The sequence below is a fragment of the Neomonachus schauinslandi genome, chromosome 5 (genome assembly GCF_002201575.2).
Source record: "Neomonachus schauinslandi chromosome 5, ASM220157v2, whole genome shotgun sequence".
In the NCBI taxonomy this organism is placed as follows: domain Eukaryota; kingdom Metazoa; phylum Chordata; class Mammalia; order Carnivora; family Phocidae; genus Neomonachus; species Neomonachus schauinslandi.
This window is the reverse complement of record NC_058407.1, coordinates 140,896,109-140,922,619: the sequence shown is the minus strand read 5'-3', so window position 1 is coordinate 140,922,619 and position 26,511 is coordinate 140,896,109. Positions and strand designations below refer to the sequence as shown.

Below are 26,511 nucleotides of genomic sequence, written 5' to 3'. Positions count from 1 at the left end.
CGCCCTGCTCCAAAGCCTACCCGCCTCCTTCTGACAGACGCGCGACCGCGAGCTGCGGAGGTGTGCGTTCCTGCAGCTGCGGCCGCCGCGGGTGCCGCGGGGACGGTGAGTCGCCTGGGCCGCTGGAGACAGTTTCCGGCGGAGCCCCCCGGGAGCAGGGCTTGGCGCTCGCGGCTCTCCGTGGGGAGGAGGGTGACCTCGGACCGCTGAGCCCCCAGCCCCCGCCTGCGCGGTGCATGTCGGGCACTGTGGTCTCCCCGACCCGCGGAGCGCGCCTGAGGCGCACAGACGGACTACATCTCCCAGAGACCTTTGAGCGGGCGGGGGGCGGTGTGCGCGCAAAGCCCCGCGGGGCCGAGGGTCTCGCCCTCCCAGCGCCTGGACCCCGACCTGTCTCGGCGTTGGTTCGGCCTCCGGCGCCGGGCCTCCCGAGGTAAAGGGTCCCCGGGGGCGGCGCAGCGAGCCCGTCGCCTCCTCCCCGGGCACTGATGCGATCCAGAGCGGGGTTTTGACGTCGCACCGTCGCTGGGTTGGCCAGTCACCCGCGGGGCTGCGGTTACAGTTTGGCCAGGCCCGGGCGGGGCGCCGGGGTCGGTCCCTTGGGGGCTGCCGGCCCGCTCCTCGGGGTCCCGCATCCCCTGTAAGGAAGGGTGGGGAAATAACATCTCCCGCTTTCCGCTGCGGCTGTTTCCTCGAGGAAAGCGGGTCGGGAGGAGGGTCCTGGGGACAGAGGAGCCCCTGCTGAGCTCCTCGGTGACCTTGGCAGGCCCGAGGGGCCCGCGCGCCTCTTCCTCCCCGCCCGTCCCCGCTCGGCGACGTCTGTAAATCTCTGCGCCCGCACTCGGCCCGCACGCGGCGGGGCTGACGGGGAGGCAGTGACCAGGCCTGGCTTCGGGCCCAGCTTCGTGAGGTCGAGGACCTTGGTGTAGTTGCACCCACCGCGTCTTCGAGCCCAGCTTTGGGCACCTTTTCGTAGGTGCGTGCGTTTCTGTTTTTCTCTAAATGTTCCCAGGAGGCTTCTCAACAGGTGTCAGGTAAGAAGCTAGCGGCTCGGAGTGTCTCCAGTGTGGGTCTCAGATCCTCTGCCTCAGAATCACCAAGGCCTTTGTTAAAAGGGCTGATTCCTGGGCAGCTGCTCCCCCCGCCCCCCCCCCCCGCCCCCGCAGGTTCTGATTCAGCAGTTATGGGATGTGGCCAGGACTGTATTTAATAAGCTCCCCAGATAATTCTCAGTCACATTTGGGGTTGAGAGCCTTTATCCTAAAGTGAAGAGGTTGGAGGTCCTGGAGCATAGCACTTATACCAGTTTTGTATGTAGAGTGGGACCTGCTGCTGGGCAGGCAGTGCCTAGGCAAGTGTGACCTCTCTCCTTGGCACTTTTTTACCTCGGGGCTGATTTAAGAGTTGGGTGGGGAGAGGCGTGCCAGTCTGCCTTGTCTGCTGCCCCACATTTAATTAATGGAGAATTTTAAACATACATAAAAGTTGAAGAAATTTTACACTGAATGCCAATAGACCACCACCTAGAACGCACAACATTTTGTCGATTTTGTCTCAAATCTAACTCTTGTTTGTTTAGGTATGTCAAAGTAACTGTAGACATCAGTCTGTTTCCCTCCCAAATAATTAAATGTGCATATAATTAAGTAGACTCTTAGAATTTTTGCTTATTGTTTTTTAACCAGTAGAGGCCCTGGGTATTGAAGGGTTATCTCTGTCTCCCATCCCTGAGGAACTGGAGGAGTTTGAAGGTTTTTCCATAGGATGGGCCTCTAGAATCAGGAAGGAACTTTACATGTGTTCTTACAGAGATTTGAAAACAGTAGGCCATGGCTTTGAAGTCACGAAGTGCAGAAACATGGAATGTGTGATGTGCAATAATACTTCAGGGAACAAAAACGTTTTGAGGGAATGCTAATGAAATGCATCCCAATAGTCAGATAGCCCCAGCAGGTCTCGGTGACATTCAATAATATAAGTTGTCAGCCTGCATACTCTGTTGCTACTCTTTACAGTTTAAGTTTGCCTGGTTTGAACCTGCTAGTTCCGTGTGTTTTCTCAGGCTCCAGGGGAGCAGGGCTGCATAGCCCCGTTGACAAGCTTTGAGTCCCTTGGGCTGAGATACTGTGTTCTGTAGGCATGAACACCAACCCTTAATCCTGTTCAGTTGTCTGAGAAGGAGAGGAGACGGGTCTGTAGAAATTTATCTCCAGCTTCAGCAACACTCTTCAAAGGGCATGCACATCTGTTTATTAATGGAGGACACAGGGAAATGTGGTAGAGTCATGGCACCTTATAATGATGTCTCTGTCCTTATGTGAAGGAAAGCCATCATGCTGGTGAGAAGGCAGCATGCAGGGGGAGCTCTGCAGATAATGTAGGCCCTTAGTGCGGAGGAGACCCAGGCTTGCACGGCTGGCACAAGGGTTATTAGGCCTTCACAAAGGGACTTGGAAATGGAGTGTGCAGAATGGGAATGTGCCAGTTTCTAGAACCCCACAGAGGGCTTCCAGCTCCTCATCTCTGCAGTCAGGACTCTCCCAGGCATGTCTCCCCAGGAGGTGGTAGAGGCTGCATTGAAATTTAGTGCTGCAGAGGAGAGGGGGCCCTTGATCTGGGCCTGTAGCAAAGCCTCTCCCCCCAGAGAGGGCAGCCCACCCAGGGAGATGCAGCTCTGGTCGCTGTTGAGCCTGCAGACCAAGCCCCTCTCCTGCTCTGTGAGTTATCAGGTTCTGGTAATAAAGGTGAGGTCCTGGGACCAGTACTGTCTAGACTCGGCAGAGCACGTTGGAGGCAATTCTGTCGCTTCCAAGCTGTGTGACAAGGCGTTAGCCCTCCCAGAACCTCACTTGCTACATTTATGATAGGTGAAAAGCAACACCCAGGTGAGATGAAGACCTGTATCCGCTTGTGCGGAAAGATTAGGGTCCCCTAATGTTAGACGAAGTAAAACCAGCACAAAACCACGCAATGCAGGGTAAGGAAGTCCAGTGCCATTCTGAGTGTTTCTATAAAAGCGGTTGTGATGTGTTTGGTAATGTCAGATCAGTTTTCCAGAAAACGTTTCTCATCATCTTTTTGGTGCTCCTGGTCTGTGGGTGCTGTGAGCTCCTTTGTGATCTGGCCCCTGGGTGACCCTGCACCATCGGTTCTAACCACAAGGAGTTGTCATGAAGGTCCAGTAAAAACTGGATGTGCTGGAAATGTAATGTGTTCCTTACGTGTTGATTCAGTCTGAATCCAGATCTATTCCAGTGTTTGTGTTTTCCCCTGAAGGAGAAACAGAGGAAGGCAGAAGTAGGTAGAGAAGGCTGGAGGGGTGTCCTGGGTTGGGGTTTGAGAATTCTAAGCCTTATTACTATGGGAGGAAGTGAAACGTGTCGCGGTTCTAAGCAGCATTAAGAGTCTTACGAGCTGGGGAAGCAGCAGGAAGGCGGTTGTGTTTGCAGGGGCTGCTCTTCGGAAGTGCTCCAGGCCCACCTGGCAGCGCCCGCACCTGTGCTCGGTCCGCGAGGGTCCTTGCAGCAGCGGGGGGGCCTCACTGGCATCGGTCTCGCGGCCGAGGAAACAGTTAGTGAGTGGTTTACCGAAGACTGCCAGATACGGGCCCAGCAGGGCTGAAGGGAGTGAGGCTGAGGGGAATGTGGGCTGTCCCCGCCCTATAGTGGAAATTGCTCCATGGAGTTGACTGTGACTCTAAAAGGGGGTCTTCTATCTGGATTTTTGGCCATAAACCAGGCACTTTCATCCCCGGAAGCCAGGGACTCCCATCTCTGCTAAGGCTGTGTTCTGCCCCAGTGGCTGTGGGTGGTGGGCATTTGGGCAGGAAACAGTATGGGAAGCCTAGTTAGGCTAACCCCAACCCTCACGGACTCGCTTTTTCTTTTTTTCTTTCTTTTTTTTTTTTTAAATTTATTTATTTATTTGAGAGAGCGAGAATGAGAGAGAGTACATGAGAGGGGGGAGGGTTAGAGGGAGAAGCAGGCTCCTCGCCGAGCAGGGAGCCTGATGTGGGACTCGATCCAGGGACTCCAGGATCATGACCTGAGCCGAAGGCAGTCGCTTAACCAACTGAGCCCCCCAGGCGCCCCTGGACTCGCTTTTTCAATGCACCTATGCCAGGGGCTGAGTAGGGCCTGCAGGGCCATGAGTGGGAGAGCCCCCCCACCCCCCCCCAGCGTTCTCTGGGTGGGAGGTGAGTGAAGTGTGGAGGGAGTCATGGGGAAGGCTCGGGTTTGCTGGAAAGGCAGGGGTTGGAGGGCAGGGGGAAGATGTGTGGAGGTTGGGGAAGGGTCTGTGGAAGGTCCTTTGGTAGGGGTGAGGTTTGGTTTCTTTGGAGAAGAGCGGATTACAGTCTGGGTGGCTGCAGTAGGTTGTAGTAGAGAGATATGAACGTGGGGCCAAGTCTAGACTTCAGCCTTTAAACCTTGAGCAGTAGATGAGAGAGTGGATCTGAGACCTTTTTGAACCATGGCATTGGCAGGACTTGCTCACAGGTCAAGGTTTAAGGGCCAGAGAAAAGTCTGGGACATCCATCTTCGTGGCTAGGGTACTGTGAACAGCACAGGGCCTATGGGACAGGGAAGAGCCCCTCCCCAGAGTACCAGCCAGGCTGCATTACTTATCCACCCAGTGACAGCCAAGGTTTGATGTGCTGCTTGGGGTTGTGGAGACACTGGCCCCAAACCCCATCCCTGCCCTCTGGGAGTGACCACTCTGGCCTGGGGAGGCTGGGCCCTTGACCACAGTGTTCTGTTTCCCCTCTGCTCACAGTGACTCCTTTGTCCCAGACCAGGAATCCCTGCCCTCCTTCCTGCAGGGCCCACCCGGTGCCTGAAGCCTCCCCAGTGCCGGGGCTCACAGACGCACCTTCTCTCACCGGGAGCACCTGCTGTCATGAGTTCTCGTTTGGGTTTTGCTGAGTATCTTTTGTAAATTCTTCTTAGGTGTGAGCTGGCTTCCTAGGTGGATCTGCAGCTCCCTGAGGGCCGGGGCCACAAAATGAGTGACCTCCATAGAGGGGCCCATGAAATGTTGGCTGAATTAAGGAGTCAAGAACCTGAAGGCTTTTTATTTTTATTTTTATTTTTTAAAATATTTTATTTATTTGACAGAGAGAGACACAGCGAGAGAGGGAACACAAGCAGGGGGAGTGGGAGAGGGAGAAGCAGGCTCCCCGCCGAGCAGAGAGCCCGATGCGGGGCTTGATCCCAGGACCCTGAGATCATGACCTGAGCCGAAGGCAGACGCTTAACGACTGAGCCACCCAGGCGCCCCAAGAACCTGAAGCCTTTTTAAACAGGTAGTTACTTGAAAGAAAGAAAAAACAAACTTGGATAGTGATGGCTCTGCTGAATAAAACTGGCTTTTCCTAGGCCTGGAAGAATTCTGTCCTGCTCCAGGCGAGAAGGCCCCCCGTGACCCCTTGTCAGCTCTTGGACTCTGGGCCATTCTGTACTGCCTGAGGCTCAGGCCTCATCTCTGTCCCTGTGTAGTCAGGCTCAGGTTACATGCATTTCTGTGTGCATTTACCTGCTTTATCTGGAGAGCGTATGGTCCACGCCATGACCCAGTTCTCTGTGGCTCCAGTCCAACTGGCCACGAAGAAACCATGCCTGCTGGAGGTGGGGGCTGAGAACTGACGGTCCCCCACCTCTAGCAGCCACCTCTTGATATCAGGACTTTGGGGGCCCACATTAGTACACCACGCATAGGGCAGGAAGTGGAGAGCCGAGGGACAACTGGACAGCCTGATTTCCTGAGCCCTCCCTCTCACTCGGGGAGTAAAGTGGACGTCCTTTAGCGGCTTGAGGACCTGGCCTCCCTTCCGTCAAGGGCCAGCCCCTCTTCCCTCAGCTCCTCCCACTCTCCTGGCACCCATGCTACCCAGCCTCCAGCCCCCAGGGTTGTGCAGGCATGTTCCAGGCCTCTGCACTTAACTCTTTCTGCCTGGACCTTCTTTCCACAGCTGTGCACGTGACCTGTCCCGTCTTGGCCCGAATGCTCCCCACTCTGAGAAGCCCGCCCTGTTGAAAATTGCATCCGTGCAGTGCTCACTCCCTTCCCTGCTCATCATTCCTCTATGGCATGCGTCACTGTCTGACAGACTGTATACTTGACCTGTTTCTGTGTTATAACCCCCAGCCCCCTGCAAATGTAAGCTCCATGAAGACAGGTTTTTCCCCACCTTCAGGGCCTGGGCTGATTCAGAGCGTGTGCCAGTTATTTATGTGTTGAGTGAAATTGGGTCCCATGCCTGCATTTCAGCTGTCCTGGCTTTGGAAGGGCTGGTGAAGCCCTGAGGGGTGGGGAGCGGAGTATACATGTGCTCTGGAGCTCCCTGCAGCACAGGTGAATAGAGGTGAATTGCCAAGTGAACATTCAGTGGCTAGGGTCTAAAGTCAGCTGGTAGAGCAGACACCTCATGGTCCAGCTGCCCTGTAGAGTCCTTGAGTTGCCTGTGAGCTCAGAGGTGTGCAGGAGCTGGGCCCTTGCGCAGACGGCGTGCGTGCCCCGAGTTCCGGTCCCCTCCCAAGCCCTGCCGTCCCCAAGGGAAAAGCAGGGGGACTGGTTGGGTTCACTTCAGTTGTTTCTCTTTTTTGTTCTGGCCACAGTGAAATCCATGCAAACTCCCTTGGTGGAATTCCAGTGTGCAAAAGCCCTTTGTTGGGAGTGTGAGATCCTGCTTGAGGATAGTTTGGAGAACATGTGAGGAAAGAGACAGGGCTGAGACCGGTGCATCTAATGCGCGTGGGGCATGAATCAGGGCTCCTTTCTGAGCTGCTGGGCCTGGATCCTGTCAGAGAGCAGCCGGGGGTGGGCGCTGCTTGTCTTGCCCACCGCCGTCTCCGGCACAGCACCCTGCCTCTGGGGGGGCTTCAGGAAATGTCTGAAGAGTCATGAATGTCAGCTGAGACTTTGGACTTCGTGATCTCTAATGACATTTCTGCCTGGAAGGTGGTCTCTAGGTGTTTGAATCATAGAGAAATCGCACGTGACCATAAATAAGGCAACCCCAGATATTCCATGAGCTCTCGTTTTCCCAAGGAGAAGATCCAAAATAGTTCTTCTGTCCCAACTGGCATGAGTAAGCTCTCTGGGTCAGATGTGCGTTAGAGTGATAGGAATTTGAACTTCCATATACTCTTCTGTGTCATGTAATGTGAACCACTGACCCGATTTGTTCCTCACTCACACGTCCCAGGGCACTTTGTTCGCACTTTTCCCTTTCTCCACTGTGGATGTCATGTTGTGGTCTTGGATGCCGGCCCCACGTGCTCAGCAGCAACAGCTTGTCCAAGTGCCCCCGGCCCCTGGGACGCTTGCACTGGAGAGCGTAGCCCCGGAATGTCCTCTTGTCTCAGGTTTTATTCCACTGGTCCTGCAACACAGCTTCTTACCTCTACGGCGACATCCAACCACTGCAGTGGGCTCCAGGAACAGTGGACTAATCTGCGACATGTCTGCTGGTTTTTGGCTTTTTTCTTTTGACTGATGCCATCCGGGTGACCTCTGGAAGCTGTCACACTGGTACTGGTGAGGTTGCTGCAGCTCCTGTTCTCCATCCAGCTGTTCTCAGTTTAACTGAGAGAACGCTCTGTAGCATGAAGGATGTAAGTGATGTACAGAAACGTCCTCACTGTTGGGCGGGGAGACCTGGGCCAGGCCCGGCTGCCGGCTGAGCTCCCCTCCGGGGCCAGCAACGATGCTACAGGGTTTGTGTCTGAAGTAAGATTCTTCCAGCTGGGTGGCCATGACCATAGTGGCCAAGTGGCTTGGTTGCACGTAGGGCCTCGTGCTTTTAGCTGGGTCAGAATGGTATGTCTTGATCTCAGATAACTGATTAAAATGGAGTCAAGCCAAAGACTGCTTTGTCAGCTTAGTGGAGGCAGAGGTTAGGATTTTTTCTTTTCAGGGCTTCATTTTGATTGCCTAAGTGATGGTTTTTGAGACTCATCCTGCTTCTAAAATTAGTGGGCCTTTTAGTTCCCAAGCCCTGCCCGCCTGACAGGTGCAGATGACTTGTTTCTTCACTAGTGGCTGCAGCTGTAGCTGTTTTCTTCCCTTTGCTGCTGCCCCTCCTCCTGTCTGTACTGCTTCCTCCTCCTGTGTCCAGCTCCGGAGGCCCTCCTGCCTGGGAGGCACCTCTGAAGGCGGAAGAGGTGCTGGACCACAGCTTGGAGGCCTGGGCCGAACTCCCAGCAGCTGCCGCGGCTGGCGGCGCCCCCCCCCAAGTGCAGCTCTGTCGCCCGGTCTGTCTCCGCTTCATGTGTGTCTGCTGGGCTTTTCTTACCTGCCCTCCTCTGCCAAGTGACCTCGTGCCGGCTGTCCACACAGGGTCTCCGAGGCCAGAACTACCTTGGGTGGTCTTTATGTTCCAGCTTTACAGATCTAGATCTTCAATTTTACCGGAGTACAGTGAGGTGACATGGGATAGAGAACGGATGCATGCTACCAGACTCACATGAAACCAATATAAAGACCGTAACACCACTTTAGGAGAGAAAACTGGTAAATAGACAGTCCCCGCGTTTGCTTCTTGGACTATTGCTTTTCCTGGAGGGTATAGTCAGAGGCACCTTTCTGGACTGAGGAGGAATACACATAAATTTAACACAATTACAATGAGCCTTTTTTGGGAAAGAACCAGTCAAAGGAGCTGCCCATCCTAGAAAAACTAGAAACTACACATAATGGTTTCTGTATATGTATTTGTATATAAACAAATGATCCAAAATCTTAACACCCAGAGAAAACAATTAACATTTGGTGTGTAATACATATGTAAATATGTACTTTTAAAGTAGAATCCCTATACATACTGGTTTTACAGTGCAATATCAAGACCATCATTCTGCCTACAAAAAGGGGTCTATATCGTTTTGGGGGTGAATACAATTACATTATGTAGGTAACCAGGGGGGTAACCAGTCCCTTTGGTGGAACAGAAGACATTGGTACATACAGACATTTGCCTGTAAATCTTTGCTCACATGCTCACTTAGCTCTAGGACAGATGTCTTGAAATGGAATTAATGAGCCAAATAGAATGTACAGATAGCAGAATTGTCCTCCAGAGTTGCTGCGCTAACCCGCTTTTGCTGTGGTCCGTTGCTCTTGACACTCGGGGAGTCAGAGTGGTTGGCCAGGACTTTGACAAGAATTTAGCATGACGTAAATTGTTATGATTGTTGTCATCATCACAGTTCCTAGAAATCTTACTGCTTTTTAGTTTAGAACCATTCCTTGAGTCCTGTCTGCCTTTTGATTTTGCTTCTAAGAGCAACCAGTGTATTTTTTCTCTTTTTAAATTGTGTACTTCTTTCTCATGCTCCGCTTGCGACTCCTAAATACCAGTGATACAAGCAAGAATTTGTTTATTGAACACTGTGTGGCCAGCTCTGCGCTGTGTGCTCTTCACACACAACCCCACTCAGGCCTCATTATGGCTCTGGAAAGCTGGGGAGCCAGATGGCTAGCGTGGGACCGAGCGCCTGGGCACCCGCAGGTGAGGATTCTGTCCTGTCAGCTGACGCCGTGACCAGGGCTCAAGCCTCCTCTTGGGGCCATGGGCTTGGGCTGGTGTAGTAGCTTCTTGGAGCCGTGATACCGATCAGGGAGGTGCGTTTGGGCCAGGTGGGATGAGAGGCAGATGGGAAAACCAGATCTGCTTTCTGGTCCTTTCTGTGTCTTAACTTTAGCTTGTTTTGAAGTATTTAGAATTCCCACAGCCTCAGATAAGCCTGTGTTCATGTGTAAAAACAAACGGTTCATAGCCCCCGGTGATGCTGTCTGAGGGAGGGATTACCTCTCCTGTCCTGCCTCCATCAGTAAGAACAATGGAAAATGGGCCGCAGGCAGGATTTCCCAGGCCCTCCAGGGCTAGAACTTGGCAGCCCGAGGGCCTGCTCAGCGAACCCGTGTGGAGGCCACCCGTGTGGAGGCCGCAGTGTCGGCTCAAGAAAGCCAAGTCAGTGGGAAGTCCATAATGGGAGGTTTTCAGTTATGGACCACTTGTTGACATACCTTCAGCCTGACTAGCACTATTTCTAATGATGCCTGCTTCCTTCTTTGTTAATAATCTGGAAATTTACCAATCACAAGTAATTTCTGGCTATAGTGTGTTTGAGAATTGCTGGAAAACTAGCATTTCCGTTTCCCCTTTGATTGCTGGAATTAGGTCTGGCTGTATTTAGTAGGAAACCCGAAGTTACCAACTAAAACAAGTTTCTTTCTCACATAGAAGATATGAGAAGTGGTCACTTCAGTGCTGGCATGGTATCTCTATGGTCTTCTGGGGCCTGGGCACCTTCTGCTGTCCTTAGTATGGCTTCCATGCCCAAGGTCACCTCATGGTCAAGCATGGTTGCAGGCGCTGTCACAGACGTATTCCAGGCAGCAGACAGGAGGGCAGGAGGACGGAGGGTCCGCCTGGCTAGGGTGGCACCTTCCTATCAGTCCTTACAGCACTCTGCTTGTGACTCATTGGCCGGAGCTTAGTCACGTGGTCACAGGTGACTGCAGGAAGGGCTGGGAGTGTCTTAGTCAAGACCCTGTTGCCCTGTTAAAAACGGAGTGTGGTGCTCTAGGTAGGGAAACTGAGGTTCAGAGGAATTCAGTAACTCGTCCAGGGTCATACAATCTATCATGGTGGGCAGGATGCCCGTAAACCCTGTGCTCTCAGACTTTATTGCTGGTCAAGAAAGGAAGTTGACGGCTTTGTTCCTGAAGACTGAGTGGTTGGGGATGGGGGCACCACTCAGGAGAGTGGGCTGGGAAAGAGGAGGGCTGGGGTGCTGCTGTGGGGTACTGTGGGCTTTCTGGCCCGTGATTCTCATCCTTCCTCTTGGCTCAGGTCCCCCATGGGGGTCCATGGTCTGTGTGCTCTGGCGGAGCAGCCCCTGTGGCCAGGTGCCTCTGAAGCAGTCAGGCAGCTTGAGCGTGGGCTCCAGGTTTGTGACCTGCCCCTTCCCCCCCGCCACCGCAGCTTGAGCGTGGGCTCCAGGCTTGTGTCCTGCCCCCCCCCCCCCCACCGCGGGTGCAGCCTCCTCCCTTCAGTCTGTGACTCACCGTCCAGCCGCTCTTCACATCCCCTCCTTTGCCTGCTGGTCTCATTAATCCTGCCTCCTGGCTTGCTTGGAGAGACGTTCCCTGATCCCCAGACCAGGGCCAATTTTCCTGTGCTTTCAAAGTCTCCTCCACTTCTGCATGCCACTGGTCACACTTTTCATTATGTTTGGCGTTTCTGGTGTGATGATTTAATGCCTGTCTCCCCCTACTCGATTTTAAGCATCTGGAAGGCAGGGATCGTGCTCTCACTTCCTGCCACGCTGTACAACTACCATCGTGAAGGGACAGGTGGTTATTCCCAGAAGAAGCGCCGTCCTCCCTCCAAGGGCCTCTGTGAAGTGGCCACCACACAGACTGCTCTTAAATCCGCCCCTGGGAAGTTGGAGAACAGGACAGTACGTGGTGTTGCCCAGGGTGTCAGTGCCCATCTCTGACAACCAAGTCCCCCAGTCAGCGACACCTCATATCGCCTGGTCCTTACATGGCTTCTGCACATCCGTGTCTCTGTTCTCACACGGGCCCCAGGGGTGGGCGGGCGGGAAATGGGTGACGCAGTCACCTGTGGGCCAGGCCTCCTGTGAAGGGACTCAGCAGGGGCCAGGTGGGTTCTGCTTCTCCCGTCCTCTGGGTGGCCAAGAGGACCCAAGAAGGTGTTTGGCTTTTACTCTGGGCCTCCAACCCTTCCTGAGCAGTGGGAGGCTGTTGGCAGTGTAGAAAACTGTTTTTCAGTTTCCCCAACAAGTCCTGTCTCTGGCCAGACGCTTGGAACCTGTGTCCTGGGGACTGAGGAGCCCCCTGAGGCCCTCTGACATCCTAGCGCTGTGGCTGCTGGGAAGGTGAGTTCCTCTGGAGAGAGGCCCCTGGGAAAGGTGGTCCTGCAGTTGCTGTTGCCTGGCCACTGACCTGCCACCACGGTCTCAGGTAGACACCCAGAGTCTCGGGGCGGAGCCCCCTTGCCAGGGCCATTACTGACCGTGAAGTTGCCCGAAAGGAGTCGGCCCTGAGGAGGATTTCTGGTATCTCTGCAGGAGTCGCGCAGAGCAGGTGGCCTCCACTTGGCTGTGTCATGGATGAACTCTGCTGGGTGGGCCGCTCAGGCGGGGTTTGATTCCAAGTCCCCCCGCATCCTGTGAGGAGCACACACCAGGACCCTCACAGCTGGGGGGGGGGGGCAGAAGCTGCTGTGGCAGAGGCCTTGGTGCCTGTTTTGTTTTCCTTCCTGTTGGAAGTTGGTCACAATAAATGGTGCTGTCAGCAGGTGCCGTTTGTCCCGTGTTCTAATGTGCTGGGTCTGGAGCCGCTGCTCTGGGTATTTCGCACACACTAGTTATTTTAAACCTTGCTCCCACCCCTGGAGGTAGGCCTGATTACCTCTGCTTCCAGATGAGGGAGTCTGAGGCTCAGTGAGGTCACGCAGCTACAAAGTGGTGAGCTGGGTCCGAGCTGGTCCGATGCTTCCTGTCAGGCCGGGCACACTGCAGCCGGGGCCGGGGCGCAGCACCAGCAAGCTCAGAGGCTCACCGGCCCGGGCCGCTCTGGGTCTCTGCGGCGGCGGAGCCCCTCGTGGTCTGCAGGGCTGCCTCTAGCACAGCAGGGGCCGTGTCCTGGGGGCTGCCGGGGCTGAAGGTCAGGACTCTTTATGGCAGTGCCCTTTGCACTGTGTTGGCCGCCACACCTGTGGTGCAGAAGCAGCGAGGACCGAACTGCTGTTTGACTTAAGGCAGAGGCACCAACCTGGGCTCGTCATCTTTGTGATGATGCTCATCACACTCACAGGTCTCATTTAAGAAAAAGCAGTAAAAATGATTTACTGTGTTAAATCATCTTGACCCTCAAGTGCACATCTCTGCTATTCTGTGTGATGAAACATGAGACCTACATCACACACCTGTGGAGTATGACAAATGCCTGAGGGAAAGCACATGCACAGTTGTTTGAATTGTGAGCTGAACTAGCTTTCTTGTGAAGCTCCAGATTTACTTGAACAACTGACACACAAACTGTGGTTATTCACACTTGGGGACTTAGTGGACATTCTCTTGAAAATGAACAGTGAGCCCACTACTTAAGGGGAAACCGCTGACCTTTGTTTTTGTAAATGTCACCAATGATAAATTTGTTAATCTAGTTGTGGCCAGTGATGAAATTGGGAACTTTCAAGGGAAAGTTAGTTAGAATTTTGGGAAACTTGTATCTGCCACTGCGAGCTTGACAGCTTCCCAGTAGTTAAAGACTTTTCCGATGAGATTGGTGGTGATGCTAGCCATGTGATTTGAGTGGGGGGAATATTACATAAGACACATCAGCGCTGTTCTATCTTCATAATCGGGGCTCATATTGTGAACTGATGTTTTCCAGATGACCCATCCGTCCTGTTAGAAACCATGCATGGGTAAAAGCTATTCCAAATGCAAGGTAGACTGATGAACTGTAACATAACAGGAGGAAGAATTCATTAAGCATTCAGATTCCATATTGCAGCTAACCTTTGAGACACTGCCCCGGTCGGGTTTGGGTGTGGTATGGAAGAATGTCCAGTTACGTACCTGAAGAGACTCTTCAAACGCCCCTCCCATTTCCAGCTGCTTTCTTTGGGAAGCTGGGTTTTCTTCACATACTTCAACCCAAACACCATAGCACGACAGACTGGGTGGAGGAGCAAATAGGAGAATCCAGCAGACTTCCCATAAGGGAAGTGAAATGAAAAAGGGTTGCAGAAATGAAAAACAATGCCAGCTATCTCATTATTACAGTTGTTTTGGAAGGTAGTTATTTTAACTATTTATGCTGACATGTAATGAGTTTATTGATGTTTTTAATGAATTAATACTTTTTAAAAGCCCTCATTTTTTATTTCTATAACCCACAAAAACAAAACCTTTTTAGAGTCCTCAATAATCGAGTTTGTAAAGGAGTCCTGAGACCCAAAACATTGGGGAACTGCTGCTCTAGCAGATCCTGGGGGAGACTGGTGTCAGAAAGTCCTCCTTCCAGGCACTGCCCTCACTGCCTTCTGCCTTCACCTCTGCCTCATCCCCCCGGCACCCCACCTCGGCCCTCCAGGAGTGCTCACTCGTGCACAGATGGAGCTTAGCATCGGACTGTCCCTCCCTGCCCTCTCGGTCTCACCTGCCTCCAGAAGGGAGTGTCAGTGTGTGTCCCTGGCAGGTCATGTGTGGTACGGCAGAGACCGTGGGGGCAGGGTGGGTATCCCTTGGCCGTGTGCGGGACCGTTCAGATTGCAGAATTGGGTTTGCAGCTGTGGCTGCAGCGGGGGAGGAGTGTCTCCTGCTGGCCTGGGCCCAGGCCTTCCCAGCTCCCATGGGCAGCCCACCTGGGCTGCTGTAGGCTGCTGCCAGTTGGCCCAGCTTTGGATCAACAGCAGCTCTCTGCAATGAATGATGAATAGTTGGGAGCCGAGCAGAACGCCAGAGGCCTTTCCCAGGGCCCCGAAGTCTTTGCTTTTAAGTCCTCTCTGGGATGTGGGGAGGGCGGGGGCAGAGGAGAGCCGCTGAACTCGGTGCACCAGGAGGTGGAGACCCCCTGCCTCCTCTCTGTCACCAGGGATCGAAGCTGCCCATCTCAGCTCTGTCCTAAAATTGTATTCTTTTCAAAAATTTTAGTTCTGCAAATACACAGATACCTTTTTGTTTAAAATATGCGTGTTTAAGTCTGTAATGACAGAAATCCTCACCTCTCTTGACCGTTGGCTGCCAAACTTCAACCCCAGAGACGATGATTCTTGTCTGGGGTGTTTCTTCCCCATCTCTTTTATAACTGTGCACACACAGAACTATCCACACCTGGGTGGGTTTTGCTCTTGGGGGGATGTAATTATAATTCACGTGCCATACAATCCACCCTTTCAAAGTGCATAGTTCAGTGGCTTTAGTATGTTGGAAGAGCTGTGCTGGCATTACCACTAATTCCAGAGCCTTGTCACCCCCCCAGTAGACCTGTGTTTGGACCCGAAAGTGCTTTGCTCCCCTGCCAGGTACTGGGCACCTGCTGTTGTCACTGCTCTGCACGCAGCCTGGCCAGGAGGCAGGGGTTCTAGTCCCAGGTCCCAGGAAGACTGAGGCTCAGGGAGGGTCCGTGACTCACCCAAGGCCACCAGCTTCAAGCCCAGGGCTGTCTGGCTCCAGAGCGCCACACTCTCCATGTGTGCCGTTTTCCCATTAACTGACGACTGACATGGGGCAAATCCTAGCCCCTCTGTGAATGGGAGAAGTGGGTGGGTTCTTGCCTTCCTGTCCTCGGAGCTGTCGTCGTCAGTAGCTGCTTAGAGTATTGTGTTGGATGCAGATGGGGCCTGGGGTGGGGCAGGGTGCAATAAGGCAGTTTCACTTGTTTCATGGCCCCACACCCTAAAACCCATAGTAGGCACCTCAGGACGTCATTTCCTTCCTCACACCTGAGGAAACTCTCTCCTGGTCCCACCAGCTCATCCGAGGAGAAGGGCTGCTCTGTGACACGGCTGAGGGTGGAATGGGGCTTCCAACATTGGGATGTGGAGCAGAAGTTTACATTCTGCAGTGGACCTGCGCTGAGTGCCAAGCAGGGCCCGGCTCTAGGGGCTGCTGGTCCAGCAGGTGGCACTCAGAATTCTGCTGGACTGGGACGCCGGGGGGGCTCAGTCGGTTAAGCGTCTGCCTTCAGCTCAGGTCATGATCCCAGGCTCCTGGGATCAAGTCCCACATTGGGCTCCTTGCTCAGCAAGGTGCCTGCTTCTCCCTCTGCCTGCCTCTGTCTCTCTCTCTGGTAAATAAATAATATCTTAAAAAAATATATTTAAAAAGAATTCTGCTAGACTAAGGAGGGGAGCTGTGGGCAGCTTTGCGGAAAAGAGCCTGGCTCTATGTCTGGCACACCTGTGTGCTGCCCCCAGAGGCCCCAGCATCTGCCGTCCTTGGGAAAGTGAGATGAGATCACAGGCAGTGGGTCTACAGACACATGTGAAGACAGGCTTCCTCTTGTTTTAGGGTGACTTGAATAATTCTAAGTAAGACCACAGTGGGTGCTAGGCTGTGTTGGTTGTGGGCATAAGGGGCCGGTTTGGGCCTTAAGTGGCCCCATTCTGTCTCCCAGGAGGCTAAGGAGCATGTGCAGGCCTGCCCTTGCCTCTCTTTTGCCAGAGACCACTCAGGACCCTCTCTCCTGGGCATACCACCCCCTGTCCCTTGGGGCTCCCCTGAGTCTGCCCCCAGATCTTCAGGGCCTTACTGTTCCCCATGGCAGGCTATGGCCCTTTCCATTCTAAGGGTTTTCTTGCTAATCTGGACACAGGCCTGTGGTAACAGCATGGAGAGGCTGCAGGCACAGGGTATCTGTTGGAGGCCACAGCACCTTCTCAAGTGTCTTGAGCCTTCTAACTCATCAGCCACCTGGCCCATGCTGCCTCCCTGCCCTAGCAAGGGTCAGGACCATTACTGGCAGGCTCGCCTCATCCTGAAAATGCAGTCCAAGGGACATTGATCTCCTCTGTCAATTTGACCCCTGAGGCTCCTGTGCCCTGGCGCCATCTAGTAACCTCCACTCTTCACACATTTCCAGATACTGATTAGTTTCAAATAGACTTCCAGCCTCTGGAAAGCAGCTGTCTCCCAAGGGCCAGTGGCTTCTAAAGTAGGAGCCATTGGGACTGGGGCAGTGGCATATCACTTTTATCCAGGACTAAGTGGGAAATTCCTCAGCATCCCCAAAACTGTGCTGAAAACTGGTAAACAGGAATTTAAAGCTCAAAGAGAAATCATTGAAAACACCTAAAACGCTGATTGTGAGGCCGTGTGACCCTGGGTGTGACATGAGCTGTGTTACCTTCTCTAAAGTGAAGATGTTAGTAGGGCTGCCCTGTAGGGCTGAGGACAGTTGAACACCCGTAGCAAGCACCCCAGGGGTGTCAGGATTATTGCTTCTCTAGGTGCATACTCAGTACCATCTCTTGGACTTCTGCAGTCCTGAGAGGCGTGGAAGATCCGTGTCCCCGGAATACACAACCCTTGCAGCCTGCGTGGGATGAGGGGCTGACCCGCGTGCCTGCACTGTTCCACTGTGACAGGAAAACTTCATGTAAGAATCTTCCTTCTTGGGGCGCCTGGGTGGCTGTCGGTTGGGCATCTGCCTTTGGCTCGGGTCATGATCTCAGGGTCCTGGGATCGAGCCCTGAGTGGGGCTCCCTGCTCAGCGGGGAGTCTGCTTCTCCCTCTGTGCTCTCCCTCCCTCTCTTTCAAATAAAATCTTTAAAGAAAAAAAAAATACAAAACACTTTTCCTTCTTGTGTAATGTGCTCTGGCTCACTGAGAGCACCTCTGCTCCCGTGTGGAGCACAGCCCACGCCCTGGTGTTCTGGGTACCCCCCTCTGTACCCTCACACCTATGTGCTGCTGAGGTCAGCACCTCGTTGGCTGGCCAGCTGCTGAGCGGTCAGCTGGATCTCCAGTTCTGAGAACCAGAAGTGGCAACACCTATTCATGCATAAAATCTTCTGGGCCCCAGGGCAGCCCTGTTCAGGGCGATAGACCTGGGAGGGTTTTCAGGCGATTCTCAGTTTCTTCCCACTTCACGTCCAAGGGATGGGAACAGGAGGCTGAGAGGCCGGTTTTGGCTTTCCGGGGCTGCACGCTGACTTCACTGAAGCTCCCAGGACTGCAGGCCTCCCTCTCCTCTGTGGGGAACTGCGAACCGTGGGGACTTGGGTCTTGCAACCCGTTCCGTAGCCTCTAGTTACCAGAGCGGCAGCGCCTGCACAACAGCAAAGCTGCCCGGGTGCGGTCTCAGCTTCCACATTTGCATTTGTAGTGTCATTTGAGCAGTGTGCATTTTTATTGGAAAACTTTTGCTTTTAGATGAGTGATTTTTTTATTTTTAAGATTTTGTTTATTTGAGAGAGAGAGAGCACAGCAGGGGGAGAGGGAGAAGCAGGCTCCCCGCTGAGCAGGGAGCCCAATGTGGGACTTGATCAGGACCCTGCAATATGACCTGAGCCAAAGGCAGACGCTTAACTGACTGAGCCACCCAGGCGCCCTGACATGTGTTTGTTTTTTTTTTAAAGATTTTATTTAGGGGTGCCTGGGTGGCTCAGTCGTTAAGCGTCTGCCTTCAGCTCAGGTCATGATCCCAGGGTCCTGGGATCGAGCCCCACATCGGGCTCCCTGCTCCGCGGGAAGCCTGCTTCTCCCTCTCCCACTCCCCCTGCTTGTGTTCCCTCTCTCGCTGTGTCTCTCTCTGTCAAATAAATAAAATCTTAAAAAAAAAATAAAGATTTTATTTATTTGACAGAGCGCACAAGCAGGGGGAGCGGCAGGCAGAGGGAGAGGGGGAAGCAGCTTCCCCGCTGAGCAGGGAGCCCCATGTGGGGCTCAATCCCAGGACCCTGGGATCATGACCTGAGCAGAAGGGCCAACTTGTAACCAACTGAGCCACCCAGGCGCCCTGATTTTTCTTTTTAAAGATCATAGCATTCTTACAGTTTTTATTGCACCTTAGACAACATAGTTTTGTGGCATGCCCCATGGTTTTATATCGGGAGGCACCTGGGGAACTAGGGGTTGAATTCCAGAAAAGTTCACGATTCATTCTTCAGAAACCTCTCTCCATTTTTTTCCCTAAGATTTTACTTATTTGAGAGAGAGAGAGCATAAGCTAGGGGGAGCGGGGGAGGCAGAGGGAGAAGCAGACACCCTGGCTGAGCAGGAAGCCCGACATGGAGCTTGATCCCAGGACCCTGGGATCATGACCTGAGCCGAAGGCAGAGGCCCAACTGACTGAGCCACGCAGGCGCCCCAACCTCTCCCCTTCATACTGAAGTGTCCTGCCCCCCGTCTCTGCCACAGTTGACAGCTCCAGAAGGCAGCTGGAGGATGGGTGTGGAGGGGAGGGGGAGACAGAGGAGCAACAGGTGTGCTGGCCGAGGGAAGCTGTGGAAGCAGGTGGTGGCCCAGTCAGTGGCTGGCGTCCATGTGGCACACATCAGTGCCTGCTCTAGGTACAGAGGATGTCTCACCTGGGTGGATACCACGGAGGGCTTTGCCCTGTGTGCCAGGCTTGTAACATCATTATGATGGCAGAATTCCAGAAGTAGAATCTTGTGCTCTAGGAAACTGGAACTAGATGTGATGTTGATGAAAACACAGGCCATGCTTGCATCCTCAGAGAGTGGTGCAAGTGATATGTGCCCTCTGGACACGGAGGGGCCGGGAGGATCCAGGCTAGTTCCTCTCTCCTAGCACCGGAAAGTGCTCCAGTGACTCACCAAGCACAGTGCACCTTTTCTTCCTGGCGGGATTCCTGGTGAGCCAGGGCTGAGATAGACAGTGGTACCACCTGGGGCATCCCACGTGCTGGTAGGGTAGGAGTCCGTGACAGGTGCTGGCCCATATTCTAAGACACTCAGCAGGATACAAAGTTTTCTGCGGAAGCACGACAAGCCTCTTTTTCTGCCATCAGGAGGGTGCCTGGTGGGCTGCCAAGGATCTCCAGGCCCAGCACACACAGCCAGTCCTGCCTGGAAGGGGACTTTGTGTGATGTCCTTGAGAGGCTCTGTAGCTTCCCTTCATCATGCACTATTGAAATTCACCAGCAGGCAGGGGTGGGTGGGAGAGTCATGCAGAGTCCTACACTCAGCTCGCTCTACCTCTTTCTCTGACACGCCACGTGACCTGGGTAAGTCCCATTTTTTCTTGGCTTTCATGTCTTTGAAGGATTATTATAAGTAGCAACTCTGAGACGGTCATAATATATACAAGCACTTGTGACATGTTCTGCTTCATGGTGGTCAAAGAAGTAAGTACCGACTGTCATTTTAATGTTACAAATTAGTGATAAGAGTAGTATCCAAAGTGTCTACTATAAATTGCCATCATCCTTCCCAAAGGCACAAAGTGGCCATACCCTTTGACCTAATAATTTCATTTCTGGCAAGTTTAACCAAAGAAAATGATCCAAGAAAGGGAAAGAGCATTAGCCAGAGTTTTTCCCTGTTGGTGGTGGTGGTGGTGGTGGTTTTTTTTTTTTGAAAGTAACAAGCATTCTAAATGCCTTAATAAGGGTTGGACACGTAAACAGTGATGAGCCCATTTTAGGGAATATTAAAATTGATGGTCATGGGGTCTTGCAAGATGGACAAAATATATAGGACACGATGTTAAAACTGTCACAACAGCAAGTATATAAAAATATATGTGACTGCATACAGACGGGCAGGGACATGCAGGGAGACTAGCTGCATTAAGGTGGTGAGATTGAGCAATTTTATTTTGCTTTTTTTTTTTTATTAAAATTTTTTATTTATTTGCGAGAGAGAATGAGAGACAGAGAGCATGAGAGGGAGGAGGGTCAGAGGGAGAAGCAGACTCCCTGCTGAGCAGGGAGCCCGATGCGGGACTCGATCCCGGGACTCCAGGATCATGACCTGAGCCGAAGGCAGTCGCTCAACCAACTGAGCCACCCAGGCGCCCTATTTTGCTTTTTAATAAGTTTTATTGACATATAATAATCCACCTACCATATGATTTCCCCATTTAAAGTGTGCAAGTCAGTGGTTTTTAATATAGTCACAGAATCGTGCAACCATCATTACAGCCAGTTTTGGCACATTTTCATCACCCCCAAAGGAAACCGCGTATTCATCATTCTCTGTCTGCCCCCACCCCCAAGCCCATGACAACCACGAGTATGCTTTCTGTCTCGATTCGTCTGTTCAGGGCGCCTCACGTAAGGAGCACACCACATGTGAGCTTTCGTGTCTGGTCTCTCTGAGCAGCCCGTTTTCCAGGTTCGTCCAGACTGTGCAGGCTCATTCCTTGTCATGGCTGGTACGTTTCCACTGGAGGCGTACAGCTATAGTTTGTTTATCCATTTGCCAGTGGTTGGACACCTCAGTTGTTTACGCTTTTTGGCTACTATGAATAACGATGCTGTGAACATTCATGTACAAATTCTTCTGTGGTTTTCAGTTCTCTTGGGTGCGCACCTAGCAGCGGAACTGCGTCACGTGGTAACTGTGTGTTAGCAGGGGGACAGCTGCCGGCCATTTCACACACCCCCGCCCGCCCCCAGCAGTTGGGAGGACTTGTGTGTCTCCGCATAATACTTGTTATTTTCTCACTGTAGCCATTCTCATGGATATGAAATGGTACCTCATTGTAGTTTTGATTTGCATTTCCTTTAGGCTAAGTGTTCAGCTTCTTTTCAGGTGCTTATTGGGCTTTTTTTTTTTTTTAAATCTTTGGAGAAAGGTGTATTCAGATCTTTTGCCATTTTTTTAAAATTTTTTTAAAGATTTTATTTATTTATTTGAGAGAGAGAATGAGATAGAGAGAGCATGAGAGGGGGGAGGGTCAGAGGGAGAAGCAGACTCCCCGCTGAGCAGGGAGCCCGATGCGGGACTCGATCCTGGGACTCTAGGATCATGACCTGAGCCGAAGGCAGTCGCCCAACCAACTGAGCCACCCAGGCGCCCTCTTTTGCCATTTTTTAATTGGGTTGTCTTTTTGTTAATGAGTTAAGAGTTCTTCATGTATTTTTTTTTTTTTAAAGATTTTATTTATTTATTTGAGACAGAGAGAATGAGAGAGACAGAGAGCACATGAGAGTGGGGAGGGTCAGAGGGAGAAGCAGGCTCCCCGCGGAGCAGGGAGCCCGATGCGGGACTCGATCCCGGGACTCCAGGATCATGACCTGAGCCGAAGGCAGTCGCTCAACCAACTGAGCCACCCAGGCGCCCGTTCTTCATGTATTTTATGTTTTATTTTTTTTAAAGATTTTATTTATTTGACAGAGACACACAGTGAGAGAGGGAACACAAGCAGTGGGAGTGAGAGAGGGAGAAGCAAGCTTCTTGCGGAGCATGGAGCCCGATGTGGGGCTCGCCCAGGACCCTGGGATCATGACCTGAGCTGAAGGCAGACGTTTAACGACTGAGCCACCCAGGCGCCCCCTTCATGTATTTTAAATACAAGTCTTTTAGCAGATAGATCTGTAAAACTTTTCTGCCGTTCTGGGAACTGTCTCCACTTTCTTGATGGTGCCTGTTGAAGCCCAAGTTTTTGTTGTTGTTTGTTTTAAAGATTTTATTTATTTGAGTGTGAGTGAGCAAGATCAGAGCAGGGGCAGAGGGAGAGGAAGCAGACTTCCCCCTGAGCACAGAGCCCGATGTGGGCCTCGATTCCAGGATCCTGGGATCACAACCTGAGCTGAAGGCAGCTGCTTAAACAACTGCGCCACCCAGGCGCCCCAAAGCCCAAGTTTTTAATTTACGGACATTCGGTTTTTTTCTTTAGTTGCTTGGACTTGATCTCTTGGGCCCTGCCACTGATCTGTGACATTTAATAAACATACTGACTCCAGGCTCCTTCTGCTCCGGTGGGGTTCTGAACTTCCCTCTAGTGGGGCTCTCGGATGGAGCTGCCCTAGGAGAGCTGCTGTCACTGGGTGTCTCTTTGTACTGTTGAGAACTTTTTCTGATTCATATTATTTTCAGTTAAAAAAAATTAACTGAGCTTCACTTCAAAATGCTAATTTTAAACCTTCTATGCTGAATAGAGTGAAAGGAAGTGCCTTGCTAAAGACAGGATGCTGACCCAAGGCAGGAAGGCCCCTGGTTTCCTGCTTCTCCCCCAGGGCCCAGCAGCAGGTGTTCAGTGAGCCTTGGGAGGGAAAGAGATGAGGGAAATGTTTCATTCCGCATCTTCCTTCCCACCCTGTCCTCCACAAAAACGGGGCGGGGCCCTGCGTGCACAGCTGGCTCTAAGAGCTGCTGGGGTGGGGAGAAGCCTGTTCTCCTTTCTTCCTGCAGTGGGTGCGGGTCTGTGGGGGCTGGTGTGAGCCTGGAGTGCACAGGACCTGCAGCCATGAGAGGGGAAGCGGAGGGAGCTGAGGAGTCGATGGGCAGGCCGGCTTGCTGCTGTGCCGGCGGGAACCAGCCAGATGGGGTGGGGTGTGTTGGCTGCGCCTCTTGCTCTAGTGCTGAGGCTCTGCCTGTTGTCCTCCCCCCAGAACAGCTCCCTAGAGCCCTGCGTGTCTGCTCAGGCCGCCAGTGGAAGGAGCCTGTCCTGCCTTCCCCTTCTGAGTACTTGGGATTTGAGGTAAAAAGTCTCCCACAAGCATAGTGCTCTGGCACCGAGGCAGCCTGCTACCCTGGGGGGAGGGTCCGCCTTACCAGCTTCTTTCCTCACAGGGCACCCTTACCTTCTGGCTTTGACACAGGAAGCGGGGATGATGGTGGATGGTGGCGGCTCTGGGCCTGATTATCCTTGGTGATGGTAGGATATCTCCAAGGCCTAGAGGGAGCCCGGTGACTCTAAACTGCTCTGCTGAAGGAATCTGAGCCAGTCCACAAGCCCTGTCCCCCACCCAGAGTGCAGAGATTGACGAGGACTAAAAGGCCACCTGAGCTGCTGGGGCTCAGAGAACTGTCACAGACCTGTGCCTGACCAACATGCAGGGGCTGGGAGCTTAGTTCATGTCGCGGCTTTCCTTCCAGGTCCAGAAGCAGCAAAGATGTCCAACGAGCCACCCCCTCCTTATCCTGGAGGTCCCACAGCCCCCCTTCTGGAGGAGAAGAGTGGAGCCCCACCTACCCCAGGTAGAGTTCAGTGTTCCTATGGTCCTGTCCCTTGTGCCTTGCCCGTCCCCGCTCCTAGGAGCTGGTGCCTGGAGCAGCCCTCCCAGTGACTCCGCAGCCACTGCCCTCTGAGCTCCCTCTCCCTGCCCTTCTCTGTCCAGGCCGTACCTCCCCAGCTGTGATGCAGCCCCCTCCGGGCATGTCGATGCCCCCTGCAGACATTGGTCCCCCACCCTATGAGCCACCAGGTCACCCAATGCCTCAGCCTGGCTTCATCCCCCCGCATGTGAATGCAGATGGCACCTACATGCCTCCAGGTAAGTAGGAAAGGGGAGCACAGGGGTCTGCCCGGTCCAGCATCCAGCATGTTATCTGGGCTGCCATCCAGCCTTTGCAGCAGGTAGGTGGTCTTCCTGCCCAGTGTTTTCTCAGGGCTGGGGGCGTTGATTGTGGGTGTGGATGGAGGACATGGGAAGGTGTCCTAAAGCAAAGCACTGCTGTGCAAGTACTGTGGGCAAGCCACGTGAGCCATGGGCCCTGCTGGGAGGAGGGCTAGCTCCTGGGAAGGCCCCTAAGGCACAGTGGCAGGTGCTGACTCATGGGTGCTGTGGGGGCCTCTCCCTGCCAGGATCCTGAATCCATGGGGAAGGCCTGGGCTCCTGCTCGGCCATCAGTTCTTGAGGACTCCTCAGGCCAAAGAAGGGCTCATGGCTCTTGCACAGGTGGCCCCAGGTGACGTGGGCCAGTCCCTGGTATTTCAGTGCAGGATGTGAACGCTGGTGGGGCCGAGAGCCCTGTGTGCACAAGAGGAGCTGGGCTGGTGAGTGGCAAGGCTCTCCCTCCTGTGGTTGAGGTCCCCTGCGTGTCAGAGGCAAGGAGCAAATACATCAAGCTGAGACCGAGGAGAGATGAGGCCTTCTTCCCAGCTCTGCCATGTCTGGCTGGGCCAAGTAGCTTCTCTATCTTGGTCTCACAGGGCTGGGAGAATGTAGATGGTCGCCTTGGCCCAGGGCCGGGTCCTGGAGGCCTCCCCTTGTATCCTAGGGGCCACATGGGGCAGGTGGCAAGCCAGTAACCTGTCTTTACTCTGTCTTCTGTGCCATTCCAGGTTTCTACCCTCCTCCAGGCCCCCACCCACCCATGGGCTACTATCCACCAGGGCCTTACCCTCCAGGGCCCTATTCCGGCCCTGGGGGCCACACTGCCACAGTCCTAGTTCCTTCAGGGGCTGCCACCACAGTGACAGTACTGCAGGGAGAGATCTTCGAGGGCGCCCCTGTACAGACAGTGTGTCCCCACTGCCAGCAGGCCATCACCACCAAGATCTCCTATGAGATTGGCCTGATGAACTTCGTGCTGGGCTTCTTCTGCTGCTTCATGGGGTAGGTGATGTGGGCGCTTGGGGGGTGGGAGCTGTGTCCACCGGCCGCCGAGCTGGAGTAGGCCTGCGTGCCCTCCGTGCCTTCTCTTCTGATCCCCGTCTTCCCGGTCTCTGATTCAGGTGTGACCTGGGCTGCTGCTTGATCCCCTGCCTCATCAACGACTTCAAGGATGTGACGCACACATGCCCCAGCTGCAAAGCCTACATCTACACGTACAAGCGCCTGTGCTAACGGAACCAGGACTGGACTCCCTGCTGTCAGTCTGGCCCCCTGTGCTTTTGCTCCCCTCGCTCAGTGGCTCGCTTCCTTGCTCCCACTTGGGGGTGGAAGCCATTCCACCAGTCCCTGGAAGTCTCGTCCTCTTTGGCTTGCCCTTCCCTGAGCATCTGACTCTTGTGGCAAAAATCCTGTTGGATTTAAGGCTAAGGGTCAGCAAGTGGCAGGGGGATAGCACTGAGCCTGTGTGTTGCTGGTCTGGTTGGTGTTTGTGATCAGGAAGAGAAGCTGTGGAGGGTCTCCTTGCACGGTCTCCCTGCTGGGGTCTCGTTCCTCCATTTCTGTACAAAGTATAGATTTGGTCCTAACTCTCCCTGGGACCACAAGCAGCCAGAGCAGACCTGGGGCCTGCAGTGGGGCTGTACCTATAGCCACAGTTATTTCTGATCTCCTGGGCCAAGAGTCGGGGAGTGGACCCAAGCAGGACAGAGTCCTAAGGCCTGGCTTTGTTCCTGGGGTACTAGAGGTGGACATGATGATTAGAAGGATGACTCTGGCTCTTAGAACTCTCAAACTCTTAACACATTGTCCAAGTGCCCAGGAGTCCCCTGGGGTAAGGGAGAGAGGTCAGCACATCTGCAAGTCGTGGGATGAGTGGTTAGGCCCCAGCTTGCTAAGAAGGGACTTGCCTCTGGCCCCCACCCAGCTCCCTTTCTGGCCACCCCTCCACAACCCCCCGTCTTTGCTAGGGCCAGAAGGAATGCCCAGGAGCCTAACCCATAGCCATACCATGTCCTATGTATGGCTATGTATCGGCAAGACCTTTGCCCAGTGGCTGGTGTGTCCCAGCTAGGACTGGAGATGACAGAGAAGGGGCCTCCTTGCAAGCACACTCAGATTTGTCATGCACGCTCCATGGATCCTCTTCTCAGTAAGTGCTGGGCCCTGGGCCCTGGCTGACTTGCTGTCACTGTGCTTGTTTCAACAGCAGGTACTGCAGCAGGAGCAGCTGTGGCACTGGACTGGGACAGGCCGGGGACAAGGAAGGAGCAGCCCTAAGTGGCGGAAGTGCCCTGGTGGACACCTGCCCTGGGCCTGAGCCCACACTGTATTTCGTGAATGGTTTGTCTGTGAACTTGCTCACGTGGACCGCTGTATCCTGCTGCCACCCCTCTCCTGGTCTCGCACTGCCACTGCATGGCCTCCTGTCACTGTGAATCATGGCTGGTCTCAGTTTGTAGTTTCTCATTAAATTGGCCCTTTCACTCCCCTGCCCTGGG

The 26,511-nt window shown here is 53.5% G+C and overlaps 1 protein-coding gene across 8 annotated transcripts; it reads left to right on the top strand.

The window, feature by feature from the left end:
• Positions 1-26,511, top strand: CDIP1 (cell death inducing p53 target 1). 8 transcript variants are annotated; one of them, XM_044915597.1, is made up of 6 exons: positions 1-105; positions 23,553-23,654; positions 23,795-23,950; positions 24,742-25,015; positions 25,135-25,271; positions 26,220-26,511. In XM_044915597.1, exons 2-5 carry the CDS (start codon positions 23,570-23,572, stop codon positions 25,244-25,246), a joined length of 627 nt encoding a protein of 208 aa, XP_044771532.1. In that variant the 5' UTR covers positions 1-105; positions 23,553-23,569; the 3' UTR covers positions 25,247-25,271; positions 26,220-26,511. The 8 variants fall into 8 exon arrangements, with proteins under 8 accessions (XP_044771532.1, XP_021553957.1, XP_044771535.1 ...); XM_044915600.1 differs by lacking the exon at positions 1-105 and adding an exon at positions 334-433; XM_044915601.1 differs by lacking the exon at positions 1-105 and adding an exon at positions 3,187-3,297.